The following is a 19,870-nucleotide window of genomic DNA, read 5'->3' as shown; positions in this document are numbered from 1 at the left end:
ACACCATAGAACCATTATGACTTCTTCCTGGTCCTTTTTCTCATTCTAGAACACAGTAGGAGACATGACCTTAGCAACAGGTGACAGGTGGCTTAGTGTTCCAAATGGTACCCTATTTCTTATATAGGGCACTACTTTTGACCAGGGCTCATTTGGCTCTGCACTATGTAGGGAATACGGTGCCATTTGGGATGGAAAACAGAAGGAACCATAAGGGAGGGAAAAAGGTGTATATTAATTTTCTGTTTGCGTGGTGATTAAGTGTTGTCAGTTGTATCAATGCCACACGCATACCAGTGGTGATTTTAGCATAACATCTTGGTGAGGCAAACTGAAACTGAAGACATGCCAGTAAAGTCATTTTGTTATTTTACTAGGCCTATGTGGTCTAAAAGTCAAGGAAAACACCATCACGAGCATCCACTTTTATATACATTATACCCACGCACAGGCAGAGCAAACAAAACAATATCAACTGGAATTGCATACAAAATTAAAATTATGAATAAGATACTGTACTGAGATAAACCTATATAAGCAATATAGCAATTGGGATGTACAAACTATGGCATAAGGGAACGATGAGCGGATAAGAGGCAAGCAGTCATTTCGATTAAGATATTAATGAGCGAGTAGTCGATATAACTATTTGTTCAGCACTTTTGAAATGTACAGGGACAGAGTTCAGAACATCGGCCATTCTTACAGTGTTCTCCCTGTACACCAAGTCAGAACCTTAGGATAAATAATGGGGGCATATAAGCACACAATGAAAGCACTTACAATATTCAATGATGACATTTCTCTAAAACAGGCTATAGGCTACATGTGCACCACCAAGTCAGAACAGTAGGCTAAGTTCTAAGGGGGAGAGGTACCAAATTCTTAGGATGAGGTCTGTTGTGGGGGTGCTTTGCTGCAGGAGGGACTGGTGCACTTCACAAAATAGATAGCATCACGAGGAAGGGAAATTATGTGGATATATTGAAGCAACTTAAAACTTGGTCACAAATGGGTCTTCCAAATGGACAATGACCCCAAGCGTACTTCCAAAGTTGTGGCAAAATGGCTTAAGGACAACAAAGTCAAGGTATTGGGAGTGGCCATCACAAAGCTCAGTCCTCAATCCTATAGAACATTTGTGAGCAGAACTGAAAAAGCGTGTGCGAGCAAGGAGGCCTACAAACCTGACTCAGTTACACCAACTATGTCAAGAGGAATGGGCCAAAATTCCCCAAAATTATTGTGGGAAGCTTGTGGAAGCCTACCCAAAACATTTGATCCAAGTTAAACCATTTAAAGGCAATACTACCTAATAATAATTGAGTGTATGTAAACTTCTGACCCACTGGGAATGTGATTTAAAAAATCAAATCTGAAACAAATCATTCTCTCTACTATTATTCTGGCATTTCACATTCTTAAAATAAAGTGGTGATCCTAACTGACCTAAAACAGGGAATTTCTACTAGGATTAAATGTCAGGAAATGTGAAAAACTGAGTTTAAATGTATTTGGCTAAGGTGTATTTAAACTTCTGACTTCATCTGTATATATGCTTCCATAACTGTACATTTTACCTAATTTCTACCAGCATGTTAAATGTGCAACCAGAGGGGAAAAAAACTCTGGACCACCTTTACTCCACACACAGAGAAGCATACAAAGCTCTCCCTCGCCCTCCATGTAGCAAATCTGACCATAATTCTATCATCCTAATTCCTGCTTAGAAAAGAAAAAATTGAAGCAGGAAGCACCAGTGACTTGGTCAATGAAAAAAGTTGTCAGATGAAGCAGATGCTAAGATACAGGACTGCTTTGCTTGCACAGACTGGAATATGTTCCGGGATTCATCCGATGGCCACTTCAGTCACTGGCTTCATCAATAAGTGCATCAAACACGTCGTCCCCACAGTGACTGTACGTACATACCCCAACCAGAAGCCATGGATTACAGGCAACATCCTCACTGAGCTAAAGGGTAGAGCTCCCACTTTCAAGTAGTGGGAGTCTAACCGGAAGCTTATAAGAAATCCCACTATGCCCTCTGACGAACCATCAAACAGGCAAAGCGTCAATACAGGGCTAAGATCTAATCGTACTACACCGGCTCCAACACTCGACGGATGTGGCAGGGCTTGCACAGTCGTGACCTGCCCAGACTAAACACCTCCCTCTGCAACTGGATCCTGGACTTCCTGACGGGCAGCCCCTGTGTGGTAAGGGTAGGTAACAACACATCCGCCACGCTGATCCTCAACATGGGGGCCCCTCAGGGGTGCATGCTCAGTCCACTACTGTACTCCCTGTTCACTTATGACTGCACAGTCAGGCACGACTCCAACATCATCATTAAGTTTGCCGATGACACAACAGTGGTAGGCCTGATCACCGACAATGACGAGACAGCCGATAGGGAAGAGGTCAGAGACATGACCGTTTGGTGCAAGGACAACAACGTCTGCCTCAACGTAATCAAGACAAAGGAGATGATTGTGGACTACAGGAAAAGTAGGACCGAGCACGCCCCCATTCTCATAGATGGGGCTGTTGGGGAGCAGGTTGAGAGCTTGAAGTTCCTTGGCGTCCACATCACCAACAAACTAACATGGCCCAAGTACACCAAGAAGGCACGACGTGAAGAGAGTCTACAGCTGCACCATTGAGAGCATCTTGACGGGTTCCATCACTGCCTGATATGGAAACTGCTCGGCCTCCGACCGCAAGGCACTACAGAGGGTAGTGCGAATGGCCCAGTGCATCACTGGTGCCAAGCTTCCTACCATCCAGGACCTCTACACCAGGTGTTGTCAGAGGAAGGCCCTAAACATTGGCAAAGACTCCAGCCACCCTAGTCACAGACTGTTCTCTCTGCTACCACACGGCAAGCAGTACCGGAGCACCAAGTCTAGGTCCAAGAGGCTTCTAAAACAGCTTCTACCCCCAAGCCATAAGACTCCAAAACCTTTAATCAAATAGCTACCAAGACTACCCCCCTTCACAGTGCTATGTTATTATCTATGCATAGACACTTTAATAACTCTACCTACATGTACATATTACCTCGAATAACCGGTGCCCCCACACATCGACTCTGTACCCTGTATTTAGCCTCACTACTGTTATTTTACTGCTGCTCTTTAATTATTTGTTACTTTTATTTTATTTTTTTGTTGGTATTTTTCTTAACTGCCTTGTAGGTTAACGGCTTGTAAGTAAGCATTTCACTGTAATACCCCATAATACCTGTTGTATTCAGCGCATGTGACAAATACACTTTGATTTGATGGGCAGTGTGCTGTTTGCTACAATTCTCTCATGTCTTGGTATTTAGTAAAAGGTCACTGGGGTTAGAGAGACTGATGTTATGTTCAGCCTGTGAAGATGTGAAGTTTCCACTCCTCTGTTATATAAACAACCATCTAACAGGTACAAGATGTGTTGAGAGGGTGAGGAAGAAGAAGATTGTGATGATGATAAAGAATGACCTGGATGATATGTAAGTGCAGGGCTGGAACAAAAGCATGCACACCCTGTGTGGCTATAACGCTTCAAGGAATACCAGTACTGCGTAACATTCCTTTGAACTGATTGTAATAAATTGATAGGTGGTTGAATGTTGCGCAAGAGCAAAATGTTTATATCAGAGGAGGATGGTTCATAATAATGCCTGGAATGGAGTTAATGGAAGGGTATCAAACATACTATATAATCAGTGTGTTTGATGTGTTTGATACCCTGCCATGAATTCTGTTCCAGCCATTACTATGAGTCTGCCACCAGCCGCCACTAGTTTCTGTACATTGTTTAGCTGTGAAGCCTTCTGATGTCGTGTTCGATGTCAAATGTACCAACAGTCCTGTGTCCCAATTCAGGGCTTTCCAGGCCTAACCTGTGAGACTGGTCCCAGATCAGGGCTTTCCAGGCCTAACCTGTGAGACTGGTCCCAGATCAGGGCTTTCCAGGCCTAACCTGTGAGACTGGTCCCAGATCAGGGCTTTCCAGGCCTAACCTGTGAGACTGGTCCCAGATCAGGGCTTCCTGCCTTAACCTGATAGCCGGGTACCAGATCTGTTGGCGCTCTTGTTTGGCATGACAGGGAGTTGGCATGATAGCGCAAACAGTCTGGCACTCAGGCTACTGTCCAGGGCCTGTATACATAAAGCCTCTCAGAGTAAGAGTGCTGATCTAGGATCAGTTCTGCCTTTTAGGCCACAGTTAAAAACACAGAAGGGGGGGGATCTGATCCGAGATCAGCACTCCTACTCTGAGATTCTTTATGAATACTGACCCTGATGGTCCCTCTTACTGGTCTCTGGGTCAGACATTAGGAAGTTCCCTTGAGTGAAGTGAAACAGCACAGCAGACATGATCAACCTCTGAGAGAACAGTTTAAAGGTCAGTATCGCAGAGAACACACTCACACATGCCCACGCTAGCACCAACACAAGTGCAGTCTTAACGTACACACACTCACAAAACACGTTATCCATGCACACACACACAAGCACATTCTGCATGCATGAACACACAGTACTCACACACACATGCTTATATACACACACACACATGCTTATATACACACACACACGCACGCAAACACACACACACACACACACACACACACACACACACACACACACACACACACACACACACACACACACACACACACACACACACACACACACACACACACACACACACACACACACACACACACACACATTCTGCATGCATGAACACACAGTACTCACACACACATGCTTATATACACACACACACACACACACGGGCTGCAGTTAAGAAAACCACAACGTCCTCGTTTCCCAGAATGTTTACAAGCTGTTTCCAATAACAAACAAACCAACACCCCCGTCCCCTCCTCCTCTCTTCTCATCCTCTCCCAAACCAAACCTCATATACTAACACCCCTCCCTTATTTTTCTTCTTATGTACATCGCTCACCCTCTCACCCCCCCTTCCTCCTCTCCTTTTTTGGCTCTACACTATACTCACAGAAAAATAGGTGATATCTTGAACCTAAAGGGGTTCCTAGGCTGTCCTTATAGGGGAAATGAATAACCATTTTTGGTTCTAAATAGAACCCTTTTGGTTCCTTTCCACAGAGGGTTCTACATGGAACCAAAAAGGGTTCTCCTGTGGGGACAGCCAATGAACCATTTGAACCCTTTTTTCTAAGAGTATATACCCACTCACCCATCCCACCCACTCACTCCCTCACTGGCAGTGTCTGAAATCTGGCTTGCCTACTACTTGCATACTGTGTGATAATCTGTGTACTAATGGTGCTGCATACTATTTAGTATAAATGTATGCAGTCAGCAACAAATAACAGAAAACTAGCTTCATCCTACTGAGAATGTGTCATCTGAAACACAACTGTGTTGATTCCGGCCATTCCTTCATTTTGGTAGAGCAAGTACCCTCAGCAAAACACGATTCTGTTCCTCAATAGTGTGCAGTGAATTCTACTAGATGAAAATACTAAATTAGTATGACATGCTGGTATTTACAGTTTTGACATTTCACATACTATACAACTATTTCACAGCCCAAATGTTACTATTTAGAATGTTGGGGTGTTTAGACATTGGGGTGCTCACATCTCTTGTCACCCCCCCTCCCCTCCCCATCTTCTCTCTGACTCCCCCCTCCCCCTCTTCTCTTTGACTCCCCCCCCCTCTTCTCTCTGACTCCCCCTCCCCTCTTCTCTCTGACTCTCCCTCCCCATCTTCTCTCTGACTCCTCCCTCCCCATCTTCTCTCTGACTCTCCCCTCACCATCTTCTCTCTGACTCCCCCCTACCCTCCCCATCTTCTCTCTGACTCTCCCCTCCTCATCTTCTCTCTGACTCCCCCTACCCTCCCCATCTTCTCTCTGACTCTCCCCTCCTCATCTTCTCTCTGACTCCCCCCTACCCTCCCCATCTTCTCTCTGACTCTCCCCTCCTCCCCATCTTCTCTCTGACTCCCCCCTCACCATCTTCTCTCTGACTCTCCCCTCCTCCCCATCTTCTCTCTGACTCTCCCCTCCTCCCCATCTTCTCTCTGACTCCCCCTCACCATCTTCTCTCTGACTCTCCCCTCCACCCCATCTTCTCTCTGACTCTCCCTCCTCATCTTCTCTCTGACTCCCCCTACCCTCCCCATCTTCTCTCTGACTCTCCCTCCTCCCCATCTTCTCTCTGACTCCCCCTCACCATCTTCTCTCTGACTCTCCCCTCCTCCCCATCTTCTCTCTGACTCCCCCCTCCCCATCTTCTCTCTGACTCTCCCCTCCTCCCCATCTTCTCTCTGACTCTCCCCTCCTAATCTTCTCTCTGACTTCCTTTCCACCAACACTCTCTCCCCTCCTCCCCCTCTTGTCTTTGACTTCCTCTGTACCTGTGGCTGGGTGTGTACATCCTGTCCTACTTAAACACTGGACCAAATCAACCCCTAGGTTACATCCTAACTGGCACCCTTATTCCCTATATAGTGAACTATATACCCTAGAGGCCCTGGTTAAAAGTAGTACACAATATAAGGAATAGGGTGCCATTAGGAACACACTCCAAAGCCCCTCCACAATGAGGACAACGGTCTCCAGTTCAACTCTACTGGGAGCCCACAAGGTGTGCAGGGTGTTGCTCCAGTTCTATATGAACATCCTGTCCTAGTAAACCCAGGCCCAGATCAGCTCCTAGTCCTCTATATAATAAAGCCCTAATCAACCCATAGCCCTCTCTATAATAAAGCCTTAATCAACTCCTAGCCTCCCCCACAGAGGCTCTAATCTGCCCTTAGCCCCCTCCATGATGAAGCCCGAATTATCTCTCAGCAAACTCCATAATGAGGCCCTAATCAACTCCTAGCCCCCTCCACTATGAGGACAGTGGTCTTCAACCTTGATCCTAGAAATCTAAACGGTGTGCAGGGTTTTGGTGCAGCCCAGCACTAATTGCAGAACAAAAAGGCTGGCATATAGTACAGGAGTATATCAAATATAGAATATATATTCCGAGAAAGATATGCACAAAGCTTGAAAAGGTGATTAAAAGCCTTGGGTTCTCTGGGACCAGGGTGGCAGAACACTGTGGTAGCACATAGCCTGAACGTCTCAATGGGCCCCAAAGGACCGGAGAGGCAGAACACTGTGGTAGCACATAGCCTGGACGTCTCAATGGGCCCCAAAGGACCGGAGAGGCAGAACACTGTGGTAGCACATAGCCTGGACGTCTCAATGGGCCCCAAAGGATTGGAGAGGCAGAACACTGTGGTAGCACATAGCCTGAACGTCTCAATGGGCCCCAAAGGACCGGAGAGGCAGAACACTGTGGTAGCACATAGCCTGGACGTCTCAATGGGCCCCAAAGGATTGGAGAGGCAGAACACTGTGGTAGCACATAGCCTAAACGTCTCAATGGGCCCCAAAGGACCGGAGAGGCAGAACACTGTGGTAGCACATAGCCTGGACGTCTCAATGGGCCCCAAAGGACCGGAGAGGCAGAACACTGTGGTAGCACATAGCCTGAACGTCTCAATGGGCCCCAAAGGACCGGAGAGGCAGAACACTGTGGTAGCACTTAGCCTGGACGTCTCAATGGGCCCCAAAGGATTGGAGAGGCAGAACACTGTGGTAGCACATAGCCTGGACGTCTCAATGGGCCCCAAAGGACCGGAGAGGCAGAACACTGTGGTAGCACATAGCCTGAACGTCTCAATGGGCCCCAAAGGATTGGAGAGGCAGAACACTGTGGTAGCACATAGCCTGGACGTCTCAATGGGCCCCAAAGGACCGGAGAGGCATATGCAATATTGTAAAAACTCCGCTCTCTGTGTCATCATCAGTACCATGATTTTACATGTTTTATATTTAAACCTTTAACTAGGCAAGTCAGTTAAGAACAAATTATTATTTACAATGAAGGCCTACCAAAAGGCCTTCTGCGGGGACAGGGGCTGGGGTTCAAAATATAGGACCAAACACTCATCACAACAAGAGAGACAACACAACACTACATAAAGTGAGACCTAAGACAACATAGCATGGCAGCAACACATGACAACGGGGTAGCAACACAATGATCTTTATCTCAACTGTGTAATACTGTGTCTTCCAAATGATCACTCAAACACACACACAGACAGAGTAACTTTGCTTGAACAATAAATGTAACCGATAACCACCTGAATACATCATAGATGTAGGATCTTCATTTGAAACAGTTTGCTATAGCAGCAACCAGAAATGTGAATTATAATGGACATTTTTTGTAGGGGTTGATACAATTTTTGTTAAGGCAAATCAAGTCTGTTAAAGAGGAAATGACAAACGTTAGAAGCCTTATTCAACCTTTTACACTACAAGTTTGCATTTTCTACTTTGCAGGAAAATTCTAAGCATTAAACGATTCATCAAATTAAGATCCTACATCTGTATATGAATATTCAAAGAGACTCTTACCTTACTGTATAGTGGACCTTCTTGTAGTCTCAGAAACACCGGCTTCTCAATGCTCTACGGTTGAGTTACGTTTCACTCTGAACTGAAGGACACGTGCTTAATGATGAATCAGTTTCTTGTCTCTCAGTTGGTCGCCACCGGATGATTCAAACCCATTAATGAGGAGAAAAACATCTGACTGCCTTCTCTGAAAAGTAAATGAGTGAACAGAAAAGAGATTGTTGACTGAAAAGGAATTTCTGTGGTTTCAGTTAGTTTCAACTGAAACCACACACACACGTCATCAACGCTGTGATCTTGCTTCCCTTCATCAGAAGTGGGGGTGGAGAATTTTTTGGTAAAAATATAAGTTCTTCTTTTGGTCTCTGTTCTTGTTCCTTTTTTCTAAAGCATCAGATATTACTTCTACTATTGTGAAATTTTAAGTGTCATTTTTATTATTCCTCTGAAAATAACAGGTGCAAAAGCTTTGAAAATATCTTGATGTGACTTAGGTAATGAAAGAGAGCGAGCAAGAGAGAACAAAGACGTTTTGCCGCCATCAAGTGGACAAAGTCTGAATAAAGTATGGCCTTGGTGTAACAACTAGTCGATTTTCTCCTCCACAAGAAACTGTGAATGAGACTGTTCATTACATGAGTCTTCCTTCAACCATATACAGGTACTTTATTTATACAGCAAAGAGAGGCTTAATAGTTATTATAGAACTTATTTTTAATATCAGATGTGTACAAGAATTCAACCATGTTATTCACAATTAAAATTAAAATCAGTGACATTACAATATTGATATGACTACAGAATGTCTTAAGGTTTGTGTAGGCGTGTGGGGTTCAGCCCCATCCATCTATACGTGAGGACCAGACCCACACACTGTTTAGCAGAGGTACTGGATTGTCCAGTGGGGCCACCCACTTCCCCTCGTGTTGAGGAAATGAGTGATGTCATTGTCTGGTGTGAATGATAAGGCTTTAATGAAAGACTGACAAACTGACGTGAATTCAAACTCCAACTGACCTTCTATGACATGTGATCGTCACCAACCCCCTCTTGTCCAAACAGTAGGATACAGTTACCCCTAGACACTGACCTAAGGCTAGTTTTACATTGCTCCTTAAGAATTGAGGGTACGCTGATCCTAGATCTGTGGCTACGGGGTGGGGGTAAGGCAGGTTCTAACTATTGTCCAATAATCAGCCAATCACAGCGAGCTTCCTCTCCCTCCCCATCCAAAAGCACACATTCCTCTTCCTCCCTCATTCAAACACAGGGGAGTGTTTCCCAAACCCCACAGAGATCACATGCTCAGGCACGGCGCGGGTGTACCACTCGGACCACGCCCCGTCGTACACAGACACCCCAGGGTGCCCGCACTCGTGAGCGGCGAGGGCCACGTGGCAGGCAGTCACACCCGACCCACAGGACACGCAGAGCGGGTGGGAGAGGTCGACGCCAGCCAGGGTGAACATGGTCTGGAGATCTTCACGGGGATGGAGGTGACCGGAAGGAGACAGGAAGGAGGAGAAGGGCATGCTGATGGAGCCAGGGATGTGTCCTGGCTCAGTATCTGAAAGAGAGGAGGAAGAGAGTGAGTGGATGACAAAAAGGACAAACAGAGGGAAAGGGTTAGTGCTGCTGGGTGAATTTCCAGTCTAAAAATGCTCCCTCTTCCTGTGTCGTTTCCATGCCAATAGAGAATATTCAAGAGGTCAAAGTCCCCAGCCGGAGAGACACTTATAGGCAGATGAACACTGAAATGTGTGAAAGAGCACGTAGATAATGTGTGTGTGTAGGACAACTTCAGAATAACTCAAGTACAGCCACATAAGCCCAATCACCATAGAGGTCATTTAGAACACTTAGAACTAATAGAGCGTGACAACAAGGGGTCTGCACTAAACTGGTACAATACCAATCAAGTGCAACAGTCAAATCTACAGAATTGTATTCAGACTACTACTATATGCTGCGTTTCCACTCCGTTCACTAGTGTGTGTGTGTGCATGAATGCGTATGTGTGTATGGTACACAATTGTGCTGACAGATGTTCTGATTTATGACCCAACCTCCATGTTTGCTTATCAGCTTGTGCAAACAAAGGAGGCCTATGGCTTGTGTCTGCAAACGCCATCTTGTGCAAAGCCTTGCTTCCTCTGTCCTCGTCGCCTCAATTCCACTCAAAGCTTATCGGAGGAAAAGGGCCAAAGCAAGGACCTTGGATCCTCTCCTCCAATGAGCTTTGGAGAGGAATTGAGGAAACAAGGACAGAGGAAGAAAGGACTTGACAGGCAGTAAGTAACATTTCAGACCAAGTGTGCATCCAAATATCACACTCCATTTCATACATAGGGTTCTGGTCCAAAGTAGTGCACTATGGGCCCTGGTCCAAAGTAGTGCACTATGGGCCCTGGTCTAAAGTAGTGAACCATAGGATGCAGCCAGTGTACGAGGAGGAAGTCACACGTTCAGCAGCTCTGTGCCCCAGGGCCAGACGAAGTCCACATCTCATCGATAACACACCTATTATCTATCTCAACACGACAGCTGAGAGAAACTGGATCAACTAACATGAGCAATCTGTCAGTCTATTGTGTTGTTGATTATGGGTCAAAGCTCATTGGAGGAAGAGATCCGAGAGGATTGAAGGAGAGGAGTGGGCTACTCAGTGATCAGTAGTTGGTCTAGGCCTATTGATTATAAGTCAAAGCTCATTGGAGGAAGAGATCCGAGAGGATTGAAGGAGAGGAGTGGGCTACTCAGTGATCAGTAGATGGTCTAGACCTATTGATTATAAGTCAAAGCTCATTGGAGGAAGAGATCCGAGAGGATTGAAGGAGAGGAGTGGGCTACTCAGTGATCAGTAGATGGTCTAGGCCTATTGATTATAAGTCAAAGGGAGTTGTTGTTTATGTTTACCCCCAGTTGGAAAAATGTTGGCCTTTCAGCAGCATTGATCAAATGCTAAATGATCTACTAATAAGGTGACATGAGCACGTCTCCAGATGTGAAGTTATACATCCATTGTAGGCTACACCTTTCGTGTTTCTGGTTTCTTGGTGCATTTTCTTAAAAAGTTTAACTCTGCATTGTTGGGAAAGGGTACGTACGCATGTTGTTTTCGGCACATGACAAATACATTTGATTTATTTTGAGGTATTTACAGTGTGTGAGATCAACATCAATGCACGTTCAGTGTGTGTGTGTGCTGCTCACTGTCTCTGGGTTCTGGATCCACCCCTCTGAATCTCCCCCCTGGTCTGGCATCGACCACCTGAAATTCTTTACTATCCAGATTATCCAGGATGTCCTCGTACGTCTTCACCCAGGATCGGTTCAAAGAGGCCTTAAATTCGGTCTGCTCGGGTCGGGAGTACCGGTCACTCACTGGAAGTCCCTCATTCGCCCAGTTTTTGAGTCCTCCATTCAGAACCGAGACAGAACTGTGGCCGAAAACTCGGAACATCCACCAAACTCGAGGCGCAGAGAACGCGCCGAAGTTGCTAGCATCGTAGACCACAACGTGCGTATCGTTTCCAATTCCCAAATTTCCAACATAATCTGCAAAAATGCGCTCGGACGGCAGCATATGATCCAGCGGAGATGTTTTGTCGCAGCACTGGTCTATGTCAAAGAAGGCTGCACCCGGGATATGCCTCTTTTTGAATTCGCTCTTGGCGTTGCGCCTGAGTTTGGGTAAGTACCAAGACGTGTCCAAGACGCGGAGTTTTGGTCCGACCCCTTGGTCTTTGACGGCATCGAGAAGCCACTTGGATGCGACGATAGCCCTCGCTTGGAGCGCCATGGTTGAACGTGTAATTCCCGACTGTTGCAAAGGTGATACAGGTAGAACGAGAAACGGGTTTAATGGGGAGAAAGCGAGAGCGAGAGCTGTCCCAAGAGAAATAACACGCCCCCAATGCACAGCCTGTAGTTACAGCTGAAAGTGAATGGGGGCGTTACCATATGGCCAACAGACATTCATCAAAATTAACAGCAAGTCAACTTTATATAAATTGGCTACTCGGTATTTTTGTCATGTTTTTTATTTTTTTATTCATATGTAATTGTGCGTAATTTGTCATATTTTATTTACCAAAACATATCTAGACAAAAACATATGACAGCTTAACATTTACTTACATTTCCAAAAACATTAATGGCATCAGACTTGCTCAGACCCACATTTTCCCACCGTATCCACACCCAATTCAAATAGGATCACCTCATTAACATGACCTTATGTGTTTTCTATGACATCATTTTTTCCAAAAGCGAAAGGTATTTTGACAACAATCCGGAACCATTTTGTGATGGGGCACTTTGAAAATAGTTTTCACCCGAGTAGTGATCCCCAAACACTCTTCGCCGGATGTTGAACTCACATGTTACAGAAGCAAGATAGTTTTGCTGGATTTGCTGGAGAAATCATAACGTTTACTCACATGTTTGTTATTTAAAAAGTAAAGTGCATATCAACATGTCGGCATCAATGATTCGGAGGGGACTGGAGTTGCTAAGCGATGACCTAAAAGGTAAATTATCTACAGTAACCACGGTTTCATTAGCTATTTGGGCCATTCCTACTTTGAGGTGCATTTTCTGCCCCTAGGACATATCAGTTCTTATTTAGTGTAAAGTTTGGATTCCAAAGGCTTTACGTATAATGCCAGGTGTTTTGTACCTTTAAAACACAAAAATATGGATTCTGAAAGGACATTTTATGCATTTAAAAAAATAAATGTCAGTGGATGTAGGCGTTTTTGTCACGTCCCCAGGTGTTATTTATCTACTTCCACAAGAAATATAACCCATAATATTTAACTATAACATCTTTAATCATTAACGTTTATTCATGATCATTGTATTTATTATATATTTTCTGTGTTTCCCTGTTATCACTTTCCTCCCTGTTTGTTGTAATTCTCCATTTAAGAAAACAACCCCTTCCTACAATGACACCACATTCAGGAAATGTCATCATTTATTTGATGGGAAAACTATGGTACAAAGCTAAATAAATATAAACACTCAGCTTTATCGGTTTGTCCATGTTTCATGTTGTTAGTCTGTAGGTCCAACTCATAAATGTTCACCCTGTTAGGTTAAATTCTAGAGAAAAATATATATTTAATAGACAAGTTATAATCCTGTTCAAGTGTTCACCATTATGCTCAATCTTGCTCATTCACAGAACTATGGCAAATTTAGGCAAAAAATGTCAACCCAGTTAGGATTATGGACCTAACAAATTGGAGAATGCATCCAAAAAGGTAGTTAAAAAGTAAGGGAAAAATATATGTATATAATTAGATTTAAAAAATAGTAGCTAACACAATGGAATCACAATAAGGAGGCTCTATACAAGGAGTACCGGTACAGATTTGTTAGATTGCTTATTAGATATTACTGCATGGTCGGAACTAGAAGCACAAGCCTTTCGCTACACTTGCATAAACATCTGCTAACCATGTGTATGTGACCAATAACATTTGATTTGAGTCAATGCAGGTGTATGAGGTAGTAATATGTACATGTTGTTTGGGGTCAAATTGAATAGGCAATCAGCATAGATAATAAACAGGGTAGCCGCAGCAGGGGTGAAAGTGTATCTGTGTGTGTGAGCGTATGCATTGTTTGTGTGTATATGTATGTAGTGTGTTGTGTGTGTCAGTATGGGGGGGGGGGTCAATGTAAATAGTCCGGGTAGCCATTTGATGAACTGTTAAGCAGTCTTATGGCTTGGGGATAGAAGCTGTTCAGGAGATGTTTGCAGCTGTAGAACTTTGAGGATCTGAGGGCCCATGCCAAATCTTTTCAGCTTTCTGCCCTCTTCACGACTGTGTTGGTGTGTTTCGGACCATGCTAGGGTTCACATTGTTACAGAATTTATTCTATGCAAAGCGGTGTCATCTGTGCTGACACTTCCTGGTCACCACTGTGTGCCTATTTACACGTGACCAGTGACCTATTAGCCCATGTGAAACATCCCTAGACAGACTACATACACAACATACATGAGCACATAACATAAGCAGTCCAAAATGTCTCCTACACAAATGTCTCTCTCTCTCGCTCCCCTTTCTCCCTCCGCAGTGTCAGATGGTAGCAAGAAGCAGAAGAGCGCGGCCAAGAAGAAGCACACACCGAGCAAGGCTGAAGTGATGGGCCTGGTGAGCAGCAACCGTCAGGGCGTCAGCAGGCAGGTCCGGCGGCTGCAGGGGCGTCTCGGTCCGGGAAGAGCAAGGCCACCGTCAAAGACAAGAGGATCAAGTCTGCTGTGGGTGAGTGGCTCAACCAACGCGTTCAGAGGCACAAAGTATTTCTGTGCACTGTGCAGAAAAACGAACGCATTTATTTGTGTAGGGGATGGTCTGGTCCATATAAATATAGTCTAGTTATTCTATTGCTATGGTCTCTGTTCATGCTATTTCTATGTTCTGGCAACTAGCTAGAATGTTTGTTTTTTCTTGGGTTGAGGATCAATGCTCTTCTCTTAGCTATTTGTTGACGTGTCTGAAGATGAAACTAGTCTGTCTGTGAAATTGGTGTCAGTGTGTCAGCTTCCTGGTGTAGTCCATGGGAATTCAACTCTTACCCTACGAGATTCGGAGTCTGCTGGATTTCTGTTCTACCTGATAGTTAATTATACCTCCCTGGTGTACCAGGTCTATTTTTCTTGTAATATTTTATTTAACTTTTTTGTTGCAGTTTTTTTAAATCTTTTTTTTTACACAAAAACAATAAACAACTTAAAATTTACATGAATACATTTCCACAAACTGTAGTTAAAAACACTTGTTCAGACCCTCATGTTCCCATGGTATCCACACCCAATGTTGTTTCTCATATGTGTAAGACTATACCTTATATTTTATTTTATTTCACCTTTATTTAACCAGGTAGGCAAGTTGAGAACAGGTTCTCATTTACAATTGCGACCTGGCCAAGATAAAGCAAAGCAGTTCGACAGATACAACGACACAGAGTTACACATGGAGTAAAACAAACATAGTCAATAATACAGTATAAACAAGTCTATATACAATGTGAGCAAATGAGGTGAGAAGGAGGTAAAGGCAAAGGCAAAAAAGGCCATGGTGGCAAAGTAAATACAATATAGCAAGTAAAACACTGGAATGGTAGTTTTGCAATGGAAGAATGTGCAAAGTAGAAATAAAAATAATGGGGTGCAAAGGAGCAAAATTAATTAATTAATTAAATACAGTTGGGAAAGAGGTAGTTGTTTGGGCTAAATTATAGGTGGGCTATGTACAGGTGCAGTAATCTGTAAGATGCTCTTGACAGTTGGTGCTTAAAGCTAGTGAGGGAGATAAGTGTTTCCAGTTTCAGAGATTTTTGTAGTTCATTCCAGTCATTGGCAGTAGAGAACTGGAAGGAGAGGCGGCCAAAGAAAGAATTGGTTTTGGGGGTGACTAGAGAGATATACCTACTGGAGCGTGTGCTACAGGTGGGAGATGCTATGGTGACCAGCGAGCTGAGATAAGGGGGGACTTTACCTAGCAGGGTAAATATGACTTTGTGTTATGGTGTCTCAGGTCTAAATCAGTCCCAGATTAGAGGGGAACAATTAAAAAATGCAACTGGCTTTGAGGTCCACAGTTGCATTTGAGGGGACTAGTCTGTCTGTGAAGCTGATGTCAGGGTACCAGCCTCATGGTCTAGTCCAGGGATCATCAACTAGATTCAGCCATGTGACAATGTAGAATGTTATTTTTTTCTTGAGCAGATGGTCACGGGGTCGAAACATAATTACAAATAATTTATAGACTGCAAGTTAGTGGTGTAAAGTACTTAAGTAAAAATACTTTAATGTACTACTTAAGTCGTTTTTGGGGTATATGTACTTTACCGTAATATTTTTAACTACTTTTACTTAACTCATTCCTGAAGAAAATTCTGTACTTTTTACTCCATACGTTTTCCTGACACCCAAAAGTACTCTTTACAATTTGAATGTTTAGCGAGACAGAACATGGTCCAATTCACACATTTATCAAGAAGACATCCCTGGTCATTACACCGCCTCTGATTTAGCAGTCTGAGTGTTGGAAAATGCCCCTGGCTATCTGTAAATAAAATAAAAAACACATTGTGCCTACTGGTTTTCTTAATATAAGTAATTAGAAATGATTCATCATTTTGATACTTAAGTACACTTGAGTCATTTTCTATTAAGGTGTCTTTTACTTTTACTCAAGAATGACAATTGGGGACTTTATCAACCACTGCTGCAAATTGACCGCAAGAAGTCCAAACATATAATATATGACTAAAACATAATCATTTCAAACCTTGCTTACATTTGTATACGATCACATACAGTAACTCCTTTGAATTTCATGCTGTCACAGTTACCAGCCCTTTCAAGCTTAACATCCTTATCATTTATCGCCCTCCAGGTCCCCTCGGAGAGTTCATCAATGAGCTTGATGCCTTGATAAGCTCCTTTCCTGAGGACGGCTCACCTCTCACAGTTCTGGGCGACTTTAACCTCCCCACGTCTACCTTTGACTCATTCCTCTCTGCCTCCTTCTTTCCACTCCTCTCCTCTTTTGACCTCACCCTCTCACCTTCCCCCCTACTCACAAGGCAGGCAATACGCTCGACCTCATCTTTACTAGATGCTGTTCTTCCACTAACCTCATTGCAACTCCCCTCCAAGTCTCCGACCACTACCTTGTATCCTTTTCCCTCTCGCTCTCATCCAACACTTCCCACACTGCCCCTACTCGGATGGTATCGCGCCGTCCCAACCTTCGCTCTCTCTCCCCCGCTACTCTCTCCTCTTCCATCCTATCATCTCTTCCCTCTGCTCAAACCTTCTCCAATCTATCTCCTGATTCTGCCTCCTCAACCCTCCTCTCCTCCCTTTCTGCATCCTTTGACTCTCTATGTCCCCTATCTTCCAGGCCGGCTCGGTCCTCCCTCCCGCTCCGTGGCTTGACGACTCAATGCGAGCTCACAGAACAGGGCTCCGGAAGGCCGAGCGGAAATGGAGGAAAACTCGCCTCCCTGCGGACCTGGCATCCTTTCACTCCCTCCTCTCTACATTTTCCTCCTCTGTCTCTGCTGCTAAAGCCACTTTCTACCACTCTAAATTCCAAGCATCTGCCTCTAACCCTAGGAAGCTCTTTGCCACATTCTCCTCCCTCCTGAATCCTCCTCCCCCTCCCCCTCCTCCCTCTCTGCAGATGACTTCGTCAACCATTTTGAAAAGAAGATCGACGACATCCGATCCTCGTTTGCTAAGTCAAACAACACCGCTGGTTCTGCTCACACTGCCCTACCCTGTGCTCTGACCTCTTTCTCCCTCTCTCTCCAGATGAAATCTCGCGTCTTGTGACGGCCGGCCGCCCAACAACCTGCCCGCTCGACCCTATCCCCTCCTCTCTTCTCCAGACCATTTCCGGAGACCTTCTCCCTTACCTCACCTCGCTCATCAACTTATCCCTGACCGCTGGCTACGTCCCTTCCGTCTTCAAGAGAGCGAGAGTTGCACCCCTTCTGAAAAAACCTACACTCGATCCCTCCGATGTCAACAACTACAGACCAGTATCCCTTCTTTCTTTTCTCTCCAAAACTCTTGAACGTGCCGTCCTTGGTCAGCTCTCCCGCTATCTCTCTCAGAATGACCTTCTTGATCCAAATCAGTCAGGTTTCAAGACTAGTCATTCAACTGAGACTGCTCTTCTCTGTATCACGGAGGCGCTCCGCACCGCTAAAGCTAACTCTCTCTCCTCTGCTCTCATCCTTCTAGACCTATCGGCTGCCTTCGATACTGTGAACCATCAGATCCTCCTCTCCACCCTCTCCGAGTTGGGCATCTCCGGCGCGGCCCACGCTTGGATTGCGTCCTACCTGACAGGTCGCTCCTACCAGGTGGCGTGGCGAGAATCTGTCTCCTCACCACGCGCTCTCACCACTGGTGTCCCCAGGGCTCTGTTCTAGGCCCTCTCCTATTCTCGCTATACACCAAGTCACTTGGCTCTGTCATAACCTCACATGGTCTCTCCTATCATTGCTATGCAGACGACACACAATTAATCTTCTCCTTTCCCCCTTCTGATGACCAGGTGGCGAATCGCATCTCTGCATGTCTGGCAGACATATCAGTGTGGATGACGGATCACCACCTCAAGCTGAACTTCGGCAAGACGGAGCTGCTCTTCCTCCCGGGAAGGACTGCCCGTTCCATGATCTCGCCATCACGGTTGACAACTCCATTGTGTCCTCCTCCCAGAGCGCTAAGAACCTTGGCGTGATCCTGGACAACAAACTGTCGTTCTCAACTAATATCAAGGCGGTGGCCCGTTCCTGTAGGTTCATGCTCTACAACATCCGCAGAGTACGACCCTGCCTCACACAGGAAGCGGCGCAGGTCCTAATCCAGGCACTTGTCATCTCCCGTCTGGATTACTGCAACTCGCTGTTGGCTGGGCTCCCTGCCTGTGCCATTAAACCCCTACAACTCATCCAGAACGCCGCAGCCCGTCTAGTGTTCAACCTTCCCAAGTTCTCTCACGTCACCCCGCTCCTCCGCTCTCTCCACTGGCTTCCAGTTGAAGCTCGCATCCGCTACAAGACCATGGTGCTTGCCTACGGAGCTGTGAGGGGAACGGCACCTCAGTACCTCCAGGCTCTGATCAGGCCCTACACCCAAATAAGGGCACTGCGTTCATCCACCTCTGGCCTGCTCGCCTCCCTACCACTGAGGAAGTACAGTTCCCGCTCAGCTCAGTCAAAACTGTTCGCTGCTCTGGCTCCCCAATGGTGGAACAAACTCCCTCACGACGCCAGGACAGCGGAGTCAATCACCACCTTCCGGAGACACCTGAAACCCCACCTCTTTAAGGAATACCTAGGATAGGATAAAGTAATCCTTCTCACCCCCCCCTTAAAATATTTAGATGCACTATTGTAAAGTGGTTGTTCCACTGGATGTCATAAGGTGAATGCACCAATTTGTAAGTCGCTCTGGATAAGAGCGTCTGCTAAATGACTTAAATGTAAATGTTAAATGTAACTCTTTATTATATGTGGGAAAACTTTGGAACTTGAAAATGAAAATCACTTGGAGCTGATTTGCTTTTGTTTTTACAGTCTGTCCAATAATAATACAAATTAAACGCTAATCATATCAATAGAATCACACGGGCCGTCAGTTGAGGAAGCCTGGTCTAGTCTGTCTGTAAACTTGGTGTCAGTGTGTCAGCCTCGTGGGCTGACTCCTTACCATCCTCTTTTGTCTCCATCTTGTGTTTCCATAGATTATGCGTAGGCCTTCTGTGCAAACTCCTCAGGTTATATCATTTTTAGTGTCTGTGTCATGGACTTCGTCTTGACCTCTGAACTGTGATGTCATGTCTTTGTGTTTCCAGAG

At 45.1% G+C, this 19,870-nt stretch overlaps 1 protein-coding gene across 1 annotated transcript; it reads right to left on the bottom strand.

Moving 5' to 3' along the window:
* Window positions 1-9,118: 9,118 nt before the first annotated feature.
* On the bottom strand, window positions 9,119-12,389 carry LOC124002786 (3-mercaptopyruvate sulfurtransferase-like). Its single transcript, XM_046310520.1, has 2 exons — window positions 11,683-12,389; window positions 9,119-10,036 (listed from the first exon to the last, which is right to left on the bottom strand). The coding sequence occupies exons 1-2, from the start codon at window positions 12,269-12,271 to the stop codon at window positions 9,726-9,728; spliced, it is 900 nt and encodes a 299-aa protein (XP_046166476.1). The 5' UTR covers window positions 12,272-12,389; the 3' UTR covers window positions 9,119-9,725.
* Window positions 12,390-19,870: the final 7,481 nt, after the last annotated feature.

This window comes from Oncorhynchus gorbuscha, linkage group LG18, assembly GCF_021184085.1.
Source record: "Oncorhynchus gorbuscha isolate QuinsamMale2020 ecotype Even-year linkage group LG18, OgorEven_v1.0, whole genome shotgun sequence".
NCBI classification, from domain to species: Eukaryota; Metazoa; Chordata; class Actinopteri; order Salmoniformes; family Salmonidae; genus Oncorhynchus; species Oncorhynchus gorbuscha.
This window is presented reverse-complemented; position numbering and strand designations above follow the sequence as displayed.

Bases quoted from the DNA above. Each gene is read 5' to 3' on its own strand.
- LOC124002786 (XM_046310520.1), bottom strand. From the start codon at position 12,271: ATGGCGCTCCAAGCGAGGGCTATCGTCGCATCCAAGTGGCTTCTCGAT. The intron at 10,037-11,682 runs GTGAGCAGCACA...CCTCTCTTTCAG, and splicing joins GGATCCAGAACCCAGAGACA to ATACTGAGCCAGGACACATC.